Raw genomic sequence first — 20,626 nt, 5'->3', positions numbered from 1 at the left:
GTGCGTAAGTAAATAAAAAGATGTGGCTGGGTATCGTTGCTGGGACGATGGCTTACCTAAGGCCGCCAGACCTGGACTGAGGCCTGTCCGCGAGGCCAAGCCACGTATCCGGGTCCCCACTAAGCACCCGCTAAACGCCGCTACAGCGCCAAGCAGCAGCTGCCTAGCACCCCTCTGGTTGGTGCCTAGCAGGCCCGTCCATTTAGCAGTCGCTTGGCTGCTCCTTTCAGGCATTACAGCTACCTAGGTAGTATTACCGCTATTATTACAGCTATTACAGGGGCATCTTGGCGGGGGTTGGGGGCCCCCTGAATAATGAGATGGAACAGCAAGAACCAACAATGAGTGCGTCACATCTCCATCTCCTTCTTCCTCTGCCTCGGCGCTGGTTGCTCGACCAATGGACCAATGACGCGACCACCGGCCGATCCTTTTTCAGCCAGTTGTCAATAAAACGACTGGTGGTCTATGGTAATAATTACTATGTACCACATCTTCAGAACGCATTCAGCCGGCTTGGCTGCTCTTCCTTGGCTAACAAGCACTGGGCAGTGTTGTACCCGTTTTCCACCTGGGATTTTACGGTACACCACTTCTTGCGGTCCATGCGACACAGATAGGTAGTTGGTAAAGGAGTCGAGTATCCATTCAACTGACCTGCCAATCTTCTATCTATCTATCTATCTAGGTATTGATGTGTCTAATTGGGTGTCTATTATTTCATGCCATCTCTGTGGCCTTCAGCATTGCGTCCCCGCACTACCCATTTGGCTACCTCCCAGATACTGGCTTGGTGGCCGCAGGAACAAAATACTGGCCGATAGTCATTACCTCGATGACTCAAATTATTACTTCATTATCGTTGGCCTTCTATTCTGATCAACACACTGCGAGAATCTTGCGATCCATTCTTACTCTCGCCGCCATCAGGATCACAGCCCCCGTTAAAAGCGTGACTCCTGCCCAGATCCCGAGCTCCAGATATCCCCCACGCGACAGGATCTGTCCACTGATGGGTGTCCCAACTAAGGCTCTGTTGTCACTGGTTAGCTGATTCGAGCCGGCTTCGCCAAAGAGATAATCGGTACTCACGTCACAGAAATGGTGCCAAATAACAGCCCGAATGCTGTCCCTTGCTGCCCAGGCTTCGCTAGCTTGCCAGCACAGGCCCCTTGAAGACTGATAACTGCCTACTCATGGATTAGTCAAGTCTTCTCAAATTTCGAAAATGCGCATTGGCGTCGCGTGGACATACTCCCGACGTGAAACCATATGCGATAGACCAGATGATCATCCCTGGTAGATTATAGGCCGCCGTCCAGGTGAATGCGATAATACCCGAAGACAGCAACGACAGCGTGAGTACGTTAAAATAGCCGTAATGATCGGCAAGGTGACCTGGGATGATTCTTCCGAAGAACGAGGCGGCATTGATAGCCGAGATAAGATAGAAGGCCGTCGAAGACGATTCTCCCTTGGAGACGGCGTATGAAGAGATGTAGAAGAACGGTGTGAAGAGTCCGAGGTACGTGATAGCTAATGCCAGACACAGTAGGACGAAGGTGAGGTTTTTGAAAATGCTGAATATCGAAGGGCTTGTGCTTGTTTCCTGCTTCTCTTCCACTGGTGCCTCGTCATTTCCGTCTACAACACTTGCCTCAGATGCATCGGACACCGATGGAGTTGGCTTGCTGGGCTGTTTATCGACATCAACCACAGTCACGCAAGATACTAGGAGCAAGGGTAACATTGTGAAGCCGACAGCTCGTTGGGTCCAACCAAAGCTTACACCCCGCACGTAGAGAAGCTGCTGGAGCATAATTGGCCAGATGATGCCTCCGATAGAAGAGCCACCGATAGCAATGCCTAATGCGAGTCCACGCCGATGAGGCATGCGCCGAGCGATAACGGCTGTAAGGGGCGTCAAGGTGAGGGACGCACTTGCTCCCAAAAGCACGGCTTGAGAGAGAAAAAGCTGGTAATACTGGCTGCAGAGTGACGAGAGGAATACGGCGACTAGTTGTCCAATGCTCCCAATGATCAACAACCACTGCAAACTGGCATTAACTTTCATGGCTTTGAAAGGGGGCGGTCTTCAAGTGATAATGCTCACCGTTGGACCTATTTTGTCAACTAGGATGCCAGCTATAGGCGATCCGATATAGAGGAAGAAAATGGCAGCAGAACCTATCCAAGATATGTCCGAGTCCGAGTAAGCCTTCAGCAGACCACTACTGTAATATTCTTGGTACACTCCAAAGGCATTGAAATAGCCCACTGTACAGTACAACCCTAGGAATGAACCGCCGACTGCGAGCCACGAGCGGAAGCTAGAGAGATCACATCAGCTATACCACCACATTTTGTGTACTTCATGGAGCGGCCTAGGTACCTGTTGTAGTTCGGAGGAGGCTCTATAGGGGGACCCATTGCGAATGCGTGTTCAGCGGTACCTGGAGGTTACTAGTGTTTGATGTCAAAAGTGCCAATCAAGCAACACGAATACCTTCTTGGTGGGGATTGAGAGCCTCATAACTACAAGACATTCTCTTACGATGTCTTTATATTGTGCCCGTTGCCCAAGATTCATCGTATTGACAGGGGAGCATGGCATGTTTACCGGATAGTCCGTGTACTGTCCGCGGATAATCCGTCCCCGTATCCATGAGTTTCATTGGTTGGATGCTAAGTAAGTGGAGAACAAGTCCTCGGATCATCCACGGAACAGTCATCCCCTTGATATCATACCAGTTGTCTACATCTCATAACCAGTGACGCTGGCGGAATCTCGGAGTTGGTATTGCATTGATTGTGGGGTTTCTAGTGCATGATAATACGACGATGTACTGTTCAGAACCAGAATGAAGCGCAAACAGTCAGGGAGCGCAGATGCGCTGGAGCTAGTTCACTCAGTTGCCAGACGACAGCCTCAGACTTCCTGTCTCAACTGCCGTGCTAAAAAGATAAAATGCGATCGAGGTACGCCATGTGCGTCGTGTGTTATCCGGGGTCTTATTTGTTCGGGGCAACCAGATGCGAAGCCTCCTGCTGTGCCACTACATAAGTGAGCATCCCGTGCCATTTACATTGGGCTTGTGGTCTAACCAAACTCCAGCGTCGTTGACACAGCCGCCGATGCCTCGATACTCTCGCGGTTGGCTACATTAGAGAGAACTGTTTTTGGAGATTCTAGGCCTACACCCGGCGCAGTCCATAGTCACGGGTCAAGCACTGGCACGAAGAATGATCTACAGCCCAGTCCTGTTGCTTCAGCACAGCTCACAGATGTCACTTCACCCTCCCCATTGTCACATCATGATACCGAGCGTCATAAGGCAGCAAAATATCTTGACTCAACACATACGAAATATGACCATAATGTGAGTGAATCTTCGTGCCCAATGGCAGTAATTACACTTTGCTATGTGAAGGCAGTGTGGAAAGGTCGAGGTTAACAATGGGCAGATAACGCCTCAGGAACACCATACACAATTCCATGTTGCGCCGGCCTCTTGTCATCAGGTCAGTTTTTAGCGTTTTCTCCCCTTTATGAGTATGGGCAGATTGATCAGTAGTTTGTACTCTTGCTTTTTAACAAGTTATTCTTCGAAGTCACTGTCTAGGAAACATCAGATGCTGACTGGAGCTTTCACTACAAGCGACTTGCGGGGAGGCATGCTTCAGGGACCGAAGCATCAAGCAAACCAATACTGATAATGACCCAAGAGGAAGCCCTACTACTCCTCTGGGACTTCTGCGATAATCCTTATCATCTCCTTCCCATACTATACGAGCCATCTACACGTTCTTCAATAGCTAATTTCTATGCACAGCTTGAGAATGGCCAAGAGGGCGATCCGACGGTCGCCGCCTTGATACTGAGCATTGCCTCTACCTGCGCATCGTTTTCTTCACATAGTAGGCATAGCATGTTTGGTTCTATTGAGGAGGCGGATCAGGCGTCTACAGCGTGGAGGGAGAATGCTCTAACCATACTCGACGATACTCAATTCTCTACTCCAGGAAGCCTAGAAAGATGTCAAGCAAGAACTATCATAACCTATGTCGTTTCTAACGTCGAAGGTTGCTCGGTTCGCTATAGATATCTGCATAGCTGCACCGTGGCTGTAGCGCGCGACATGTCTTTACACCTTATTGACAGTCCAGTTGCGACAGACAAGTCCGACGATATGCTGACGAAAGAAATCAAACGGAGACTCTGGTGGCATCTAGCCTCGACAGATTGGCTATTGAGTCTTGTAGGTGGACCACTGGATGGCACTTGTGAGTATCTTATTGATTCCAAGCGACATAATTTGCAAGCGGTGTTCCTCTTAATCGTCCATACGCCGTGTTTGACCACGAAATCGAGAGCTAACCTCGCCCCTTAAAGACTCTGTGCAGCCGCGCCACTTCGTAGTGAAACGCCCAAGAAACATAAATGACAGCGACCTAGGCCAAGACGAAACTTTCACGTATCCGCCGCATGTTTTGACACGCATGGCGTACTTCCTTCAACGGATCCGTCTGAGCGAGATATGCAGAGAGATGGCTGACTCCCGAAGCCCCGGGTTCCTGGGCGTCGATATAACGGACTTCGACACAGTATCCTCCTTAGACCGTCTTTTCGAGAAGGCGTTGGCGGAAATGCCACTGCCCCTCCAAAGAGGTGCCCCGATTCCCCCTGGCGCACCGTCCCACCTCATCCAGCAGCGGGATCTCATCCTCATATGCTTCAACTTCCGAAGAGCCAGATTACACCGGCCGTTTCTACTACATGATACCGACAATCCGCTGCACGAAGCGTCTCGCCGCCAGTGTCTTGCCTCGGCGCGTACCGTTCTCTCGATGTCCTCTAAGATGCTAGAGGAGCCGACTCCGGCTGTCGATCCTGGACACGACTTCGGACATCCCCTTGCGTACCGAGCTGGCCTCGTCATCAGCGGCATGTTTACGGCGTGTGTCATCCTCGCGCTCAATGCAGGGTTGATATGGAGCCGCACGAAAGGCGATGCAGACCGCTGTAGCGAGGCCGCGAAACTACATAGTGAGATCACCGACGCATGCCGTATCCTCGCGAAGGCTGGGGAGAAATCGGTCTTTGCCGCGAACTTGGTTCGCAATCTGGTACGAACCCCCTGCATCACATTAACCCCTTTGCGAAGCCCTCTTCATATTAGGTGCCCATGTGCTAACGCGTGGCTGAAGGTTGGGGTATTGAAACAGTACAGCATAAAGGACATAGACCACATCGTCGCGTCTTCTACTAACACCGGTCTTAACCCGAAGAATTTTGCTGGAAGCAGCGATGACGCGATATCTGCGTATGCAGCGAGAGACCGGGCGCAATCATTCAGCGACATGGTAAATGCTACCGACGACTTCACCATGTGGAATGGGTTCTTCACAAATATTCCCGAAATGGAAGAATACGATCAGCTCTTCGCGGGACTTGACTATTACTGCGGTCCAACGTAGTCTTTATACGGTATTTTATTCGAACTCAGCCATTTCAATGCTCTAGATCCCGAGGAATCGCCAGCCTCAACAGTCCGGTCTTGTACCGTTGCGAACGATGATGTATGAGGGATATGAACTTTCTCACGATTGATAGCAAACCGACTGCAACGAAACTAGCGGCGGACCTATTTCTCTGAAGTCAATCCCCCCTTTATATTACAGAATCGATACACCAGAGCTGTTTCACTGTTGTTGCGGCTTCCCTGGTCACTAGGTATGCTTAACGTCGAGCGCCTTTATTGGAGGAAGCGCATCCAGCTAATAAACTGGCGTATGCAGGAACATTCAATGGTGCATATATTTAATCACACTTACATTCTACTAACCTGTATATTAATATTCCGCATAGCTGTATATATACAAGCATCTTGAGTTTTCACTGCACCTTTAGCCCAGCTCAGAAGGAGTAGTATGTAGGCGCGTATGAGATGTAAGCAAGCTTATCATCTTTCATCGATGCTAGTACCGGCAGACAGATAGCTAAGGTACCTAAGAATTGCATTTTCGCGGTATTGCGTGCATTCGTTGTACAATGTGATTGGCTTTTCATCCCACCTCTCTTATACTCCATCTTTTTCGTTACATTCTTATATTCGCTGCGAAATGTGATTGGCTTTTCATTTCATCTCTCTTATACTCCATCTTTTTCACTGCATTATTAGCCTAGCGCGGGAGCAGTAATATGTACGTACCTAGGTGTCTGCCTCGTCTGCGTAATGAGATGTAGCAGGCTGAGTGAGTTAGGTGTTAGCTCTTTTTGATGCTACCTACTTGACTAGACAGATACGGCAAAAAGCTAGCTCACATGATCTGACCCTTTCACTTATTTCCAAGTCATGAGTGATGTTCATATTGCTTGTCATTACTGTAGAACGCGACAAGCTTATGCTTTACTACAGGAAATCATGCAAGCGAACTATTAGCTCGAAATATCGAATACCTACCATTACTACATGGCGTAAGACTGCACTACATTTTTAGGCCAGCGCAGGAGCAGTATTCTAGATAGATTAAGATAGGTTCCCAAAGTGTACCTAGTATGGCTTTATAGTGAGAATCACGACCTTAACCCGTATGAGACTCATTTGCAAGACAGTTCGTGAACCACAGATTTCAAAACGTGGGAGAATCAACATTCTTGGCAGATCCTCTACGGGTGGGCCGGATGCTTAGCCCCTCCCCCAGACTCCGCGTTCCACAACTGCTCGGCAGATTACCAACGCGTGTGTACAGTATCTCATCCGGCTTTGATTTTAGCGAGCGAGGGGATAGGCAGGTTTACCTATCAGTATTTCGGGTTTGATGCGGTTCGCCCTATGTATAAAACGTCGGACCGAGCACCCGGCCTAACATCATGGGTGACATCAAGTAACACTTGCCATACTCAGCGTGATTATAGAGCGAAATGGGACAATATGGCACGGATCTTTTTACAAGTTATTAATGGAATTGAGGAGGAAGCATTCCTTGCGTTCAGTCATTTTTACGCAATCGTTCAATTGAAGCACATCGCTAGCTTATCTAACAACTACGCAGGGTCTCTATAGCAGCATGTGAACCGATTTGGAATAATCCAGCTCTAGCTTATACCCAGGTATCGAAGAATCTGACGGCTTGGAAGAAGGCCTGTTCCTTTCCAAATTTCTGTCGAGGGTCCGAGACGTTGGCACGAACACCGAAGCCATGGGAATTGCCACCGTACAAGGATACTGTGTATGGCTGTGTGGTGTTCTTCAAGAGCAAGGCATTGATTTCAGCCTGTCGGGCCGCTGGGTTTGCCGAATCATTGTCTAGAAGAAGCACAGTTAGAAGGACACGTATTTCAAAGACGCAATTTGGTTCCTTCTCTTTTCAATTAGAACGTACCAGCATGGGCGATAGCCACGGGGTTTGTGATGGCGACAATCTCTTCATTCTGAAGATTGCTAGGGTGCGCAGCGAATCCGACACTGACACCAGTGCCCTCGGCCAACCATCGGAAAGCAAAGCGACCTCCGAAGCAGTATCCCGTAGTAGCAATTCTAGAGATTTTCTTGACATTTTGCAGATAGTCAAGGCCTGTCGCAATCAAAGCATCGGTGTCCTCAGGCGTAGCTGCCGCGAGGAAGACCTCCCGTTGGATTGGCGTCATATCGACCAGATCGAGAGTGGCAGGCGTGCCATTGAATAGGTCGGGAGCGACGACGAAGTAGCCCGCGCGGCCGAAACTATCCGCAAGCAGCCGGTTCTCAAGCAATTGAATGCCGAATATATCGGTCAGGTAGAGTACGGCCTTGTCGGATGGATTGCCTGTGGTGTATAATGTGACTGAACTTGGAGTCAGTACTACTACTTTTATTCTGTCCTTTGTCGCTTGGGACGAATTTCCCTTACCATTATTGTGTACCACTTCCGTTCCTACCGATTCACCTGTATGAGCAATGATACTGAGATCGGCCACGGGGCAGGTAGCGCTGGCGGTCGCACAGAGAGATAACCCGATGCTCCAAAGAGCGGGAAGAAACTTGGAGCCCAACATTTCGGCGAATTGGATGACAATTGAGATCGTAGTAGCTTTTCCGCGTAGAGCCAGAGGCGGCCGGAATGCCCGGTTATATACCTTACATATCATTTGAATTCATTGCATTCAGCACCTCCACATGAACCCCAATGGCCACGCAATAGACCCTATAATTCAACAAGAATACACAGGGTCACAGACGCCTGCCAAGGGACGAGATGCCCAGATAGGCGGCCAAGCCCATCTTGTTCGCTATCTCCTCCATATCATTGCCGTATTAGGAAGTTGGCGATCGCGGTTCATGGGTTTGGATATCTGGGTGAAGCGGCTAATACTTGGCGAATGCGGGCTATTGGAGCAAAACAAATTGCTTTAGGGATAACTTTGAAAGCTTAACTTTACTTAAAACCTGCATTGTTGCTTCATAAGTCATGAGCATACATTATTAATACAATGGCGACATATGCCGAGCAGGACGCTTAGTAAAATATCATACAAATACTGAAAAGCTGACTGCGGAAGGGTCGGAGATAGGTAGGTAATGAAGAGTCTGGTCGAGTAGACCGTGCAGGTCATGTTAGATCTATTTCACTGCATCAGTATTCTATAAATTTGTGTCTGAGTAAGCTTTCGACGTCAACCCAAAGACTGTGCGCTCCGGCAGCGGTATCAGGTCCCAATTTGCGAACAACTATCAGCGATACCCTCGTATGAATGCTACGGATAACTCGGATACGACGGCCTATAAACACGCCACTTGGTGCACGACTATCCCGAACAGCAATTTTCACGTCCAGGGCGAGTACTACTGCCTCCCAGCCAAGTATCTCCCAATGATGCGTGAGAACATCTATCACAGAATTACATAAGACTCGATACAGAACATGCCAACTAGAGGCTCAAAAGACTCATAAACAGGCAGGACATCGTGAGCAATACGCCTGATGGTATCAAGGTTAGCGATAAGTTCGACTAGATTAGGAAGCCCCTTGAGAAAAGCAACACAAGATCTGACAACCTAAACAAATTCCTCGATGGGAGCAGCGCCAGGTATAGAAGTAATTATAGTCCACGGTCTACCATAAGCCGGCCTCTATTGGCGTGGTTATGGTCAGCAGCTTGGACTTTGAACTAGCCTACCTAGACCTACCGAAGAAAGTAACAACCAGAGGGGGAAGATATTTAACAAATATATTAGTCTATAAAGGTGGCCGTGTGAATAACAGACTGGCTAAATTCAGTATGACGCTACAGGAAAATACCGACAACTATATGCCCTTAGCTAATTCTCCAGAGATAGACTAACATACAATGCTCTGAATTTAATTAGGTCTTGTACCCATTGCTTCTAGTTTGTAGTGATACTCGGCTAGATAACATATAATTAACTAAATAAAAGATGCATGAACAGAAGACTGTTTGACTACCTTTAGGTGGGTTAATCAAAGAAATCTCTCACGATGGTAGAGTTATATGGAAATGAACCAGCGCCACCTTCAAGAACGATCGGTTAAAGTCGGGTTATACATTCTAAAATTTATGTTGTAACTTGTAATCTATAAGAAAGGGCAGGCGACTGGGCTTGGAATTGAAGCTATTCAGAATATAATGATCAACAAGGGCTGCAAGAGTCCTTAACCAACTAATTCCTTCTTGGCCTTGGTGGCTTGACTAGACGCTGTAATTATACAATTGATCTACTAGCCCTAGCTGCCTGGGTCTCATTGGCTTATTCATGAAGGGAAGTATGTATAACCTCATTTTCCACATTTTTGCAATATGGCAAAGTGGTTAGCGCATGTGTATGAACTAACGCATCAGAGGCATGAAGCTATCGCCATAAGTCTTTTCATTGCCTATTACATTGCTGACTAACCTATTGAAAGTCAAGGACTTCCAGATCTACTTACAAGCCATCGATGGACGAGCCCTGGATCAGGAGGAGCTTAGCCTTGACATACACCAAAACCCCAAGACTACCTTGGAGGAAGCTTTTGCCCAGGACCCTATCGCTAGCTTCTTTTAGTCTATTACTGGTTCTGACGTCAAACAAATCGCAAGTTCATCACCGGGTTTGCCGGCAAATTGGCCCACGCAACTAACGTTAAAATAAGGGGTAATTAGGCTAGGAAATGTGTCCTAGATAAGCTAGACCAAGATTGCTCCAATTCATCAGCACACGCACATAATAACAGGGTTGTACTGTAACAAGAAGGCCGAGGAAAAGGAATTACTAAACACATAGGTAATACAATTAGAGATGCACGACTAGACACCCGATTATTTCGACTTACCCATTATAACAGAAACCGCCTTTTTTTAAAAGGTACTTTAGTAGTAGCCTCTGGATGAAATGACATATGACTATTTTAGTATTAGAACTAGCAATCGGGGAGCTTAGGCCTGCGGGGCCCCGAAACCATCGTGTACATCTCCGACCCCTCTGTACGGTCCGATCACTTAGAATCTGGCTTGTTGGAAGCGGTAGCGGTGTGTAGGTATGGGAGGACTGCTACCTATTGGGTTGGGGGGGGAATATGTGAATAGTATACTGATGACGATCTTTGATTTACATATAAGACGTATGAATATCCAGATCGCCGAGAAGTTCTCGTTGGCATGTTGATGACAAATCCAACTTCCCTTTCTTAGCGTGGCGGCTGGGCACTGGCTTCGGCACTTCCCGAAACGTCCGGATGCTATGTATGTAAGCATTCATGTACTGGGTGATTGATATAGACTTGACTATAAGTATAAGAGTTCTGAAGGTGCTACCAATCGTTATCATATGATCACATGAGTCCAGAATCCCAGAATCCTTCACCATGGTTGACACCGTAAACATCACGACTCATGATGTCGTCTACGCCGGCGGCGACAAGAAAATTCACTACCTAGCCGCTGGTCCTACTACTGGCCCGTTGATCCTCTTCATCCACGGCTGGCCGGGAACCGGGATCACTTGGAAGTATCAACTGGAAGCCTTCGCAGGCATCGGCTTCCGCGCTATTGCCCCCGATATGCCCGGTTACGGCAAGTCGACAGCTCGCCGTATTGTTGACGACTACTGTCAAGAAGCTATTGTCGAGGGCATGGTGGCCCTCCTTGGAGACACAGGCCGAGACGCTGCTGTCTGGGTTGGCCACGACTGGGGTGCGGGTGTGACCTCGTCGGTCGCGACTCAGCATCCGGAGATTGTGAAAGCTCTTGTTAACTTCTGTGTTCCCTTCCACACGATAGAATTGGGCTGGGACGGATTCTTCCCGCTTATCAACCGGGAGATATATCCCGCAGACAAGTACGAATTCGGGCAGTGGGATTACATGAAACACTACGAAGAGAACTTCGAGCAGGCTGTCCAGTGGTTCGAACAAGACACTGCTGGTTTCTGCAAAATTCTTGTACAACGATCTTCTGAGCCAAAGAGTCGCTTTTCCTCGGTATCAGCAACAGCACGAAAGGATGGCGGTTGGATGGGCTTGCCGAAACCTCCGCCAGTCGAGGCAGCGGGGCCGCCAATTCTCCCTCCGGACGTTTATGAATCATTCGTTGCGGATATGCAAAAAACGGGATTTTGGCCGGGCTCAGGATATTACATGCACCACAAGCGAAACGCTGAGTACAATGGGAAAGCTGCGAGCGGTGGTAAACTCACGCAGCCTGTGCTGTTTGTTCACGCTACCCGAGACCTCGTATGTGACACGAAGACGTCGCGCCTTGCAGAGCCGATGAGACAGGTTTGTAGCAACCTGACTGAGGTCACTATGGCGACGGGTCATTTCCCCCACTTCGAGCAGCCCGGAGAGGTGAATGCGGCTATATTTAGATTCATCTTAGAAGAACTTCCCAGCGAGTGGCCAGGCTTCTGGGACTCGGGGTACACCAAGAAGAAGGCTCGCATTTGAGTCTGCTTGTTGAAGCCTGAAGTATACTGCCATATGAAATAGACGACCTAGTTCAACTCTGAGGTGATGCAGTTCCCTATCAGTAAACTTCCTTTCTTCCATTTTAGTCATGTATAAGTAATCACGTACGTCAATCCCGTCATCGCCTAACAAAATACCAAACCAATTAGGTTCTTGAACGAGCAGAGCGAAAGCTGAAACGCCTTCAGTTATACCAACTATAGACAAGATGTAACATTGAAAACCAAAGTAAAGTCGTGCTGCTTTACAAACCCTTTAGCAGCTGCCACCAGCGCCTTGCTCGTCAATGAATTTGACTACCTTATTGGGATCCATAAAGTTTTTTTTTTTTTTTCGTAAGGAGTAGTCAAGCTAGTCGTGCTATTTTCTTATTCCTCTCATATTTATTAATAAAATGTAAATGCCAGGTAATCTGTTTGAAATAACGTATAATCTCATTCATAGTGTCTGTAGAGGAAGTGAAATACCAGATGTCTCATCCTCGGGTGGGAGAGATACGGGTGAGCTAACCCGGTTTGTGCTTTCTGCCTTGGTGATACGCGAGTGGGACATAGAGCTGAATCCACTGATCTTTGAAGGTCGATAGGAAAGTGGCTCAGTGATGTGAGAGCTATACCCTCGGCGTTGACGTCGCTCGTTAAGGAGTTTTCTGGGCGACACCAGAGGCTTTAGAGCGGGAATGCTAGCGCATACTATCGCAATGTTTACTTCCACCATAGACCATAGGTTTACCTATAACATCAGTACATGTGTCGTTGAAGACGGGGGGGTAGGGAACATACTAATACGCCATCCTTAAAGGGGTCCTTTGCAAGCGTGTATATGTGTATAGAGTACAGCCTCACACATGACATTGCGGTGGCCAAGCTGCCGATGCCAAAAATTCCGTACAGCACATAACGGCTACGCCGTGAAATCTTCAAGGACCGTAGGGTAGGGATCGGAAGTAACAAGATCCAGGCGTCGGTAAGGATATTGAAACCAGACGTGACTAATTGCCGTAAGAGGCCTATCCAACACTAAGGAATTCTGTGATACCTACAGTAGAAGAATGCCGTCGTGTTAATACACGTCCCTGGTAGCGCCCTTGTGACGTCCCAAGCTTTCTCGAGGGGAGTGCATTGGCCGAGCGTTGCTCCAATGCATACAACGTAGAACGTAAAGAGTAGGATATTGGTTCCGAGACAGAGCTTTTTGAACGTATCCCATATGGCTAATTTCAAAGGTTTAGAATTTTCGTGACACGAATTTCACAGGGAAGAGGTGTTATTACCAAAGCGCTGGTACATGAATATGATTGACGTTTTGATGCAGAAAACGATCGTGTAGTAAATCAACTCAATCGCGAAGGTAGCCTTGATGACTTTTAGTCACGGCGCTCAAGCACATATCTCAATCGTAGTTTCGAAATATACCTTCAGAAATGTTGCCATCTCGGTGAATGACAGCGTTGTTATTGGCATCCCCACTCCGCCATGAATCTTTATTACGTATATTGCCACTTCGTAGGCGATAGTGAAGATCTAATGACTGTTTCAACAGCCCGATCACTTTCTTTTTCGTCAAAAAGACTTACTAGGGCACCAATTATCATGCAGTCATCCATTCCCGGCTTAAATATCATGAAGAAACGTATGACACATCGTGAAACTACGATAATAACTGTTTGGCACATCTTAGTGAGGAGGAGACATTGAAGATATCGTTATAGCATGTTCTTACAAGATATTGATGTCAAGATGGTAGACAATGCTATTAAAGCCACCACCTCCGGGTTATAGATTGATCCCGCCATTCCATCACATAAATGTTGCCAAATCACTCAAAGTTGTGTCGATGATGGGATCCAGTGAATTGGATGTTAACATGGACAGACCGCGGACGAGGATCGGATCAGAGTTTTGCGATTTGAATGGCGTTTTAGTATATACGAAAACTACACCGGGGAAAGATCACATAAAGTATCTCACACGGGTAAAGTGTGAGAGGATTCTGCATCGTAGCTACCCCAATGAAGCCATAGAATCCGTTCGCGGCCATAGACCGCCTACGAGACGGGAGCCTACGTCGTAGAAGTCTGTTCTCACATGCAAGTTCATACCCAGAACACGGCTAGAAGAGGTCTCTGGAATGAGATTCAACGAATCGCGGCTGTTGTGGACGTCCGAACATTACCAGAATGGTGTCAGGTGGACCAATCCAGTCCCTTAAGATGTGTTCAATTGGTAGAACTACCTCACTTCAACCAATGATTATGTGATCTACCAGTTCCCAGGACGAACAGATCAACCAAGATTGAAACTGATGAGGGCGATTAGTGTTCCTAATATTAAGGCGTGCATCATACCGAGCCGCCATCGATGTAACATCTCGGTATCCAGGTCAAAGCGTATGAACACCACACCTGGCCGATTCTTGGCGTACAGGATGCAATTCTAGCAAAAGTCGCTCAGTTTCCGATACATAACAATAGATATGGCCAGCACGTCTGTTCCAATGACCGAATACGAACACAAGATTCTTTGATTTCTACCCCTTGAAGGGAACCAGTCCACATGGTACTCCCACAGTGGTTGGACAAGTTCTTTGAAATAAGAATAAAGCCCATTTCATCGCTGGGTTCTCGCCCCCAGGCTATAACATCTGCTTCTATAGGATGTAAATAAATGTATACAAGTGGGGAACGGGATGTTGCGTACTCTTGCGGATAATAATACCCCTCATATATGGAGTGTTGGACAGTAATATATATCAATCAGCCAAATACCCAAATCTCAATATGCCATACAGCAGGAATTCTGGGCATCGTCCCGGTCATGGAGAAGGAAAAGGATAAGATCGTGGTGCTTACTGGGCGGAAAACACAGCCCATTAATTGAAATCCTTCCCTACCTCGAGGACCCTGAGCACCACTATTCACACTACTGAGTTAACTACGGCTCACGTGCCGTCTTCAGATCGGCAATGCCTTAAATGGTCCCGCTTAGAGACCGAGATGCATTGCGACGACGGGAGCTAGGGTACGGGTTCGGTAAACCGTGTCGCTCGTCGAATCAGAATTTACCCGGTGGGACGGAGTCAGAGAAAAGACATCAATGCGTACCTCCACTCACCCACCATTACAGATGCAAGTGTCCCAATACATTGCCCGGGGACGCTTGGAAAAACAGAGATGACGAGGTATACTACACGAGATGATGCTTAGAATCATGGTGAATATAGGTGCATGCTGCTGAGGGAGGGAACAGCCCGGTTTATATGTTGAACAAATTTATTAGAAGAGAAGACTGACAGTAAAGAACAGGGTGAAGATAGAGGGGGGTGGAAGTTCACCTTGGATGTAAGGGTCCACCCTCAGAATTAAATCCTTGATTGATATCATTCAGTACGCTATGGCTTTCACTGTGAATGCCATATTGAGATGATGGGAGACCGCGTGCGAAATATACTAGCAGTGGCCATAGCCACGTTAACTCGAGCGTTGGGTCCAACTCAATATATACCAGTCTATCACCAGTTGTTCGCTAAATCCCCAGCACATTTGTTATTCATGTCACCTAACATCTTAGCCCTTCAGGGTAAGAATTGAATTGGTAGTTAGACGTCACGGAAAGTTTGGGTCCTAGATCTACGTATTTCATCTGTCATATTAACATTTATTCACTAGGTTTGCTGTATCGTGGACGAACTTATACCCGGAGCCTATCTTCCCCCGGTCATGATGGATACTGGATGCAATCTCCGTTTGCAATACTAGTGGAGCGATGGCGGTTAGGGTCGGGTACGTAGTAACATCTTGTGAAATACCTATGCCAGGATTGAGTATGATTATCTACAGCTGTCTTGCAGTTCGTGAATGCATAGCATGACGATATCCTCATCTCATAATAATTATTAATTTTGCACAAGACTTTCAGTTTATGATCTCAGACAATGCATATCCTGTTGCTTTGTTACTGAGATCAACTGAAATGATGTTTGAAGTCCGTCATATTCGAAGTTTGTCGGATGAAATTCTCCAAAAGCAAGCTACAGTACTCTTAGATTTCATTGGTTATCGCGTTCACAGAGTTGAGAACAGGCATGATGCCTAGGTCCTATTAGCGCCACACGAGTAGAATGTCGAATAAATATATCAAACGATTTGTAGAGTTACATTTTATTCTTATCAAACATCTTATCTGATTGACTCATGCTAAGTCCCCTGGCTTCTTTTGGAACAATATGAAACCCGATGAAATGCTCATTGTTACCACTCTTCGGAATGATCCTGTCGCTAAGCACCTACTGAACTATCGCCACCCATGGCTGCCAAGAGGATTAAAGGGACAGGAAAGTCAGGAATTGTTAGACCATTGGTTACTCTAGCCACTGCTATCTAGACATGAGAAGATAATTCTTTGGTTAGAGGTGATGACCTCGTCGAGGGGGGGTTCTCTGGCCAACGTTCGTCGGCTGCCAAAATAGGAAAGCTGATAATTCCGAGGTCTCACGGCGTAATTTCTAAGCGACCCCAAGATCCTGACCTGTATGTCATTGCGAAGTTGAAATCCGTGCATATACGATCTATCGGGGGAAAACGCGCACAAAGTCCGCTGCCAGGACCAGCCCTATATCTCCACTGGAAGAAAAAGTCTAATATCTCATCAATCATGGGTTATGCATGTACGCTGAAAGTTAATTCATCCGTTGTAGTACTCAAGTACCAAGGGATCGTACGACTCGTTTCCGTACGCGCTTCCGCCGTAGTCTAAGTAGCCAGCGATATATGGCTCTGGAATCTCTCGTAGAATGGACGCAGCATCACCGAATACCCACGCGGTTTGCATACCTAATAGATGCGGGATATGTGTTAGTCTAGCCATGATACAGCGTATTTGAACAGGGTCGAGGAGTTTAAAACTTACCCATTAACATGTGATGGAGGATATGACAGTGCATTAGCCAAGCACCGACATTGTCATTGGTAACCCTGATTCGCCACGCTCGCCATCCAGCTGTTACCTGATTCCTGCCCTTCTCGGCATAACGGTAAAGCATCGTCGTGTCGCGCCTGGCAGGCGTATAACTCACAAAATGCTTTTCATTAGCGACAGCATCATATGTCCCGTTCCCAGATCCTAGGTCCCAATAATGCTCTCCGTGAGCATGCATCGGGTGATATTCGAATATGCCCGAGGGACCGGAGTTACTAAGCCATACGATATCCAGTACCTCTCCGATTTTGGCCGGGAAAGCCTTCATGACCGGGTCCCAGCCTCGGTGTTTTACGGCAACATCGTAATTGGGCGTTTTCCCAGTTACGTATGCATCTATGAGGTATGGCTTGTAATGCAAGCTCGCCGCTTCTTGCTCGGTCCAAGTTAGATCATTGTTTCTAGATAGTTAGCCTAGCCCATAGATCAAGCGGTTAACACAGCACTTACACCCAGATTACCGAGCCGTTGACGGAGCCTCCCTGATATGTGCCGTTGACGACTTTTTCTTTTACCGTTATGTATATAGTTCGAGTCACTTCAGATAACCGGGGAAATGGTGTCCGAGGGTTAAGCGCTTCCAATGTGTACTCCAGCCAATTGGTCAGTGTGCCATCAGGAGGTAGAGAAACAGGAGAGTGGTTGGGATTCTTTCCGGGTGGCTTCGGCTGCCGATGACTAACCCCCCGGTGCTTAGTGAACTTGTGATGCCCTCGTTCAGATATTTTGGAATGACCGGAGTCGCGTCTCATCTTTGACGATGAAGTAGTATTATATTGTAGAAGAGCGTACCCCTGAAGACCAGGTGATCGCCCACGAGTCTCGTACCGAATCCAGTACTGGCTTCTCCCTTCCGCGGCAAGTTCGTCTTCTGATTTCATAGTGATGAGGGCATCAAAGCGCTGCCCCCCGCCAAGTTGAATGTGATCGACTTGCGTTGGCTTCGTATAGTATCCGTCCACGCTTATGATAGTTAGGTTGGTGTGCCCTTCGATTCCGGCCTGTATAAACGATATTGTGGCACCACCAATGAACCGAAATCGGTAGGTTTTCCCAGGATCTACTGTGATAACGTACGGTTTGCACGAGTCGTCGGGGGCATCATCGAAGGAGTGGGTGCCCGATCGGTCGTTGAAGACTAGGGAGTCCGGTTCTCCTGGCCATATGAAGGGGGTCGATAGCAGGTCGGTTTCGATTTCCTTGTCACTCTTGTGGTAGAAATCTCCAAGGACCGCTGGTACGTCACCATCCCATTGATATGGTGGGATATCTGCGTCTTCGACAAAAAGCACGCCATGAGCCGTCATAGCTTGAAAGCCGACATGTGAATGATAGAAATAGGTACCGGCATCTCCTATTTCTGGATGTATTTCGTAGTCGAAAAATTCTCCCGGAGCGATGGGCCACTGTGATACTTGAGGCGCTCCATCAGAAAATGGCGCCGTCCGCATAGTGAGCCCATGCCAATGCTAAAGATCAAAACTTGTCAGGCCAATAACTCGCCGTTGTGACTTGAGCATACTTACGATGGTCAGGTTGACATCAGGAAGGTGATTGTAAGCCCTGATCCAGGTGGTTTGGCCTTCTTTCAAGTAGAGTGTCGGCCCAGGATACGTGCCATTGAACACAACCGACCGCCTATGTTCGCAATTTACCGTTATATCTTCCCAGGTCACGTAGATAGCATAATCCGGTTGCCACAGATCGTCATGGACAGAGACACTGGCTGCGAGACATGTTTGCAAGAGCCTGACATGAAACAACGCTAACAACAACAAACGTGAAGGCCAAGGCATCGTGAGAAACATGCTGGGAATGTTAATGTTGAGACTAGCCATGCGACTTTTGCAGTTATCTTGATACGAAGGACTCTTCGTTATATAGCTTATGCTCGGTCCACACAGAAGTAAGGATTTAACGCAGCCCTTTGCCCAAAATAAAACCTCGCGACGTCGGCAAAAATTCTCGACAAGCACCGGTCCTTCATACGCATGTAGTATACATACATGCATGCAAGGGTCTGACCTCTATCTACGGTGGACATAGCTGATGGCATCCACCAGATCCACGGGTGTGGACCAATATAGGTAAGACCAACCTCTCAGCCCTGTCAAGTATTGCCCCAGGAGGTGCTTTGATAGCATTTACCGTGCGTCTTCTGGTAAGTCTTGTGCATAAGGCATACAGCCGGAGCAGAGAATAACTGATTACTTGTTTATCATGTACAACCTACGCGGGCTTGTCGCTTGCTGCCGAAAGACCGACGAAGGACATCGATGAGTAATGAAAAGTTTGAGCAGTGCGACTTGGCTACTAGAGATGGTAATGGCCGTAAAGCAACATGCCGATAGAGCATTGCAGCAATGCGGCAAGGCAGTGTTGCAAAGCAGAACAAACTTAGCATGCGATAACACGATCTTACTGAGACAATTCTCTCGAGACATCTAGTGGCACCTAGCTGCAAGAACGCATGGAAATAGTCGCACCGGTATGTGGTACGATATCGCTTAAGAGACAAACAGTGAGCGCCTAGAACGAGCAACCTCTATCGTTACTCAGGTGAGATGCCCTCAGCCGAGCAGATGCCACCCATCTTTTCGGCCGTAGCCCAGAAAGGACAGAAAGACCAAGCATTGAGCTCAAGCTTAGAGGGCGGGTCACATGCCGGTGTCGGTGAGTCGGAGGCTCGATATTTCTAAGCAGCCGAATAGTATCGACCGGCAGACCCAGGAAAAACGCCAGGCGTATGAGCGAGGTAGAACCACTGCTACTAGAACTGGACGGCGAGAGAGATACCTCAGTGGCAGCAAGAGACAGACAAAGCAGGTAGTTCCTGTGAAACGGCGTAGGTACCAACAGCGCAGCGCAGAAAAGGCCCTGTGACGCACAACTGATGTAGCTCTAACCGGCAACAGTGTCATCGAAGTAGGCAGCCTTTTCAGCTGTCTGGTTCTTGTCTCCTGCACAAGATAGATGCATGGCCAGCTGCAGACAGAGAGGTGCAAGCAAGGGACAGAAGCTCGCCAATTCACTTGGAGAGGAAGAAATGGCTTAACTGAGCAGCGGCCAACTGTATTTTTGACGTCTCCTTACAGCGCCGATGCATACATGCCTACTATGTAAGGTGGGTAGGGAGGCACTTTGAGATGAAGATGTTCGTTCATGTTAGCACATCCGAGGCTTGCTGCGCGCCACCCTGGTGAAGCCACAGCGTCAAGCCACGCAGCGACTTGATTACATATGTACCTAGGTACTCATAAATCACGCAACTCATTTACTCTCTGTCAAGGTCCATCCCAGAGCCATGGACACCTCGTCTCGTCCCTTGGGTATTTCCGGCACTTGTGTGACGCCCAAGACCGGTTGCTATCTCGGCTTTCTGCTGAAGCAGGCTCGGCAGGGCACTGGTGCTGCAGTGTTGGTGTCTAGTAAGCAAAGGGCCAGTCCATCTACGAAGTAGTCCATCTCTTGACCCGGTACACGGTTTGCTGGGAGATGATCCACTGACATGGTTGTCGCCAATCCACCAAGTCGCGTGCCACGTCCCGTCCGCTGTCTTTGACGGCATGCGTGTCCCTATCCTCGCGTCTACAAGCGGCTGTTAGGACCCCCGTCTCGGCGTCCCTCGGTGCCGATTCGCCGCCACTCGACGCCACTCGACGCGTATAAAGCATGGCGATCCCCAAGACGTGCCGGCAGCTATG

At 48.0% G+C, this 20,626-nt stretch overlaps 7 protein-coding genes across 7 annotated transcripts; 3 read left to right on the top strand and 4 right to left on the bottom strand.

Annotated features, from left to right (window-relative positions):
• Positions 1-749: 749 nt before the first annotated feature.
• Positions 750-2,645, bottom strand: F5B22DRAFT_100517 (putative MFS monocarboxylate transporter). Its single transcript, XM_047968651.1, has 5 exons — positions 2,393-2,645; positions 2,114-2,330; positions 1,256-2,050; positions 1,093-1,190; positions 750-1,033 (listed from the first exon to the last, which is right to left on the bottom strand). The coding sequence occupies exons 1-5, from the start codon at positions 2,428-2,430 to the stop codon at positions 880-882; spliced, it is 1,302 nt and encodes a 433-aa protein (XP_047831904.1). The 5' UTR covers positions 2,431-2,645; the 3' UTR covers positions 750-879.
• F5B22DRAFT_100493 (uncharacterized protein) lies at positions 2,469-3,625 on the top strand. Its single transcript, XM_047968649.1, has 3 exons — positions 2,469-3,064; positions 3,116-3,380; positions 3,466-3,625. Exons 1-3 carry the CDS (start codon positions 2,862-2,864, stop codon positions 3,532-3,534), a joined length of 537 nt encoding a protein of 178 aa, XP_047831903.1. The 5' UTR covers positions 2,469-2,861; the 3' UTR covers positions 3,535-3,625.
• On the top strand, positions 3,626-5,562 carry F5B22DRAFT_100494 (uncharacterized protein). Its single transcript, XM_047968650.1, has 2 exons — positions 3,626-4,284; positions 4,394-5,562. The coding sequence occupies exons 1-2, from the start codon at positions 3,717-3,719 to the stop codon at positions 5,476-5,478; spliced, it is 1,653 nt and encodes a 550-aa protein (XP_047831902.1). The 5' UTR covers positions 3,626-3,716; the 3' UTR covers positions 5,479-5,562.
• Positions 5,563-6,749: 1,187 nt separating this feature from the next.
• F5B22DRAFT_602406 (dienelactone hydrolase) lies at positions 6,750-8,486 on the bottom strand. Its single transcript, XM_047974670.1, has 3 exons — positions 7,894-8,486; positions 7,387-7,827; positions 6,750-7,310 (listed from the first exon to the last, which is right to left on the bottom strand). The coding sequence occupies exons 1-3, from the start codon at positions 8,129-8,131 to the stop codon at positions 7,105-7,107; spliced, it is 885 nt and encodes a 294-aa protein (XP_047831901.1). The 5' UTR covers positions 8,132-8,486; the 3' UTR covers positions 6,750-7,104.
• Positions 8,487-10,360: 1,874 nt separating this feature from the next.
• Positions 10,361-12,144, top strand: F5B22DRAFT_100464 (putative epoxide hydrolase). The gene has a single exon (XM_047968648.1). The coding sequence runs from the start codon at positions 10,846-10,848 to the stop codon at positions 11,923-11,925; it is 1,080 nt and encodes a 359-aa protein (XP_047831900.1). The 5' UTR covers positions 10,361-10,845; the 3' UTR covers positions 11,926-12,144.
• A 13-nt stretch (positions 12,145-12,157) lies between these two features.
• On the bottom strand, positions 12,158-13,741 carry F5B22DRAFT_654571 (uncharacterized protein; the record flags this gene model as incomplete). The annotated part of the gene is made up of 7 exons (XM_047979812.1): positions 12,158-12,678; positions 12,729-12,937; positions 12,989-13,159; positions 13,220-13,301; positions 13,362-13,469; positions 13,523-13,608; positions 13,669-13,741. 7 exons carry the CDS (start codon positions 13,739-13,741, stop codon positions 12,385-12,387), a joined length of 1,023 nt encoding a protein of 340 aa, XP_047831899.1. The 3' UTR covers positions 12,158-12,384.
• A 2,887-nt stretch (positions 13,742-16,628) lies between these two features.
• F5B22DRAFT_645498 (L-ascorbate oxidase) lies at positions 16,629-18,718 on the bottom strand (the record flags this gene model as incomplete). The annotated part of the gene is made up of 4 exons (XM_047978595.1): positions 16,629-16,777; positions 16,854-17,323; positions 17,373-18,391; positions 18,449-18,718. 4 exons carry the CDS (start codon positions 18,716-18,718, stop codon positions 16,629-16,631), a joined length of 1,908 nt encoding a protein of 635 aa, XP_047831898.1.
• Positions 18,719-20,626: the final 1,908 nt, after the last annotated feature.

Source organism: Xylaria bambusicola (genome assembly GCF_022495145.1).
Source record: "Xylaria bambusicola strain CBS 139988 unplaced genomic scaffold F5B22scaffold_15, whole genome shotgun sequence".
Lineage (NCBI taxonomy): Eukaryota > Fungi > Ascomycota > Sordariomycetes > Xylariales > Xylariaceae > Xylaria > Xylaria bambusicola.
Note: the sequence above shows the minus strand (reverse complement) of the source record. Positions and strands in the feature narration are given on the sequence as shown.

Bases quoted from the DNA above. Each gene is read 5' to 3' on its own strand.
- F5B22DRAFT_100493 (XM_047968649.1), top strand. From the start codon at position 2,862: ATGAAGCGCAAACAGTCAGGGAGCGCAGATGCGCTGGAGCTAGTTCAC. The intron at 3,065-3,115 runs GTGAGCATCCCG...ACCAAACTCCAG, and splicing joins CCTGCTGTGCCACTACATAA to CGTCGTTGACACAGCCGCCG. The intron at 3,381-3,465 runs GTGAGTGAATCT...AACAATGGGCAG, and splicing joins ATACGAAATATGACCATAAT to ATAACGCCTCAGGAACACCA.
- F5B22DRAFT_100494 (XM_047968650.1), top strand. From the start codon at position 3,717: ATGACCCAAGAGGAAGCCCTACTACTCCTCTGGGACTTCTGCGATAAT. The intron at 4,285-4,393 runs GTGAGTATCTTA...CGCCCCTTAAAG, and splicing joins TGGACCACTGGATGGCACTT to ACTCTGTGCAGCCGCGCCAC.
- F5B22DRAFT_100464 (XM_047968648.1), top strand. From the start codon at position 10,846: ATGGTTGACACCGTAAACATCACGACTCATGATGTCGTCTACGCCGGC.
- F5B22DRAFT_602406 (XM_047974670.1), bottom strand. From the start codon at position 8,131: ATGATATGTAAGGTATATAACCGGGCATTCCGGCCGCCTCTGGCTCTA. The intron at 7,828-7,893 runs GTAAGGGAAATT...CTCCAAGTTCAG, and splicing joins GGAAGTGGTACACAATAATG to TCACATTATACACCACAGGC. The intron at 7,311-7,386 runs GTACGTTCTAAT...TGCTTCTTCTAG, and splicing joins CGTGGCTATCGCCCATGCTG to ACAATGATTCGGCAAACCCA.
- F5B22DRAFT_100517 (XM_047968651.1), bottom strand. From the start codon at position 2,430: ATGGGTCCCCCTATAGAGCCTCCTCCGAACTACAACAG. The intron at 2,331-2,392 runs GTACCTAGGCCG...TGATCTCTCTAG, and splicing joins CCTCCTCCGAACTACAACAG to CTTCCGCTCGTGGCTCGCAG. The intron at 1,191-1,255 runs GTATGTCCACGC...ATCCATGAGTAG, and splicing joins CATATGGTTTCACGTCGGGA to GCAGTTATCAGTCTTCAAGG.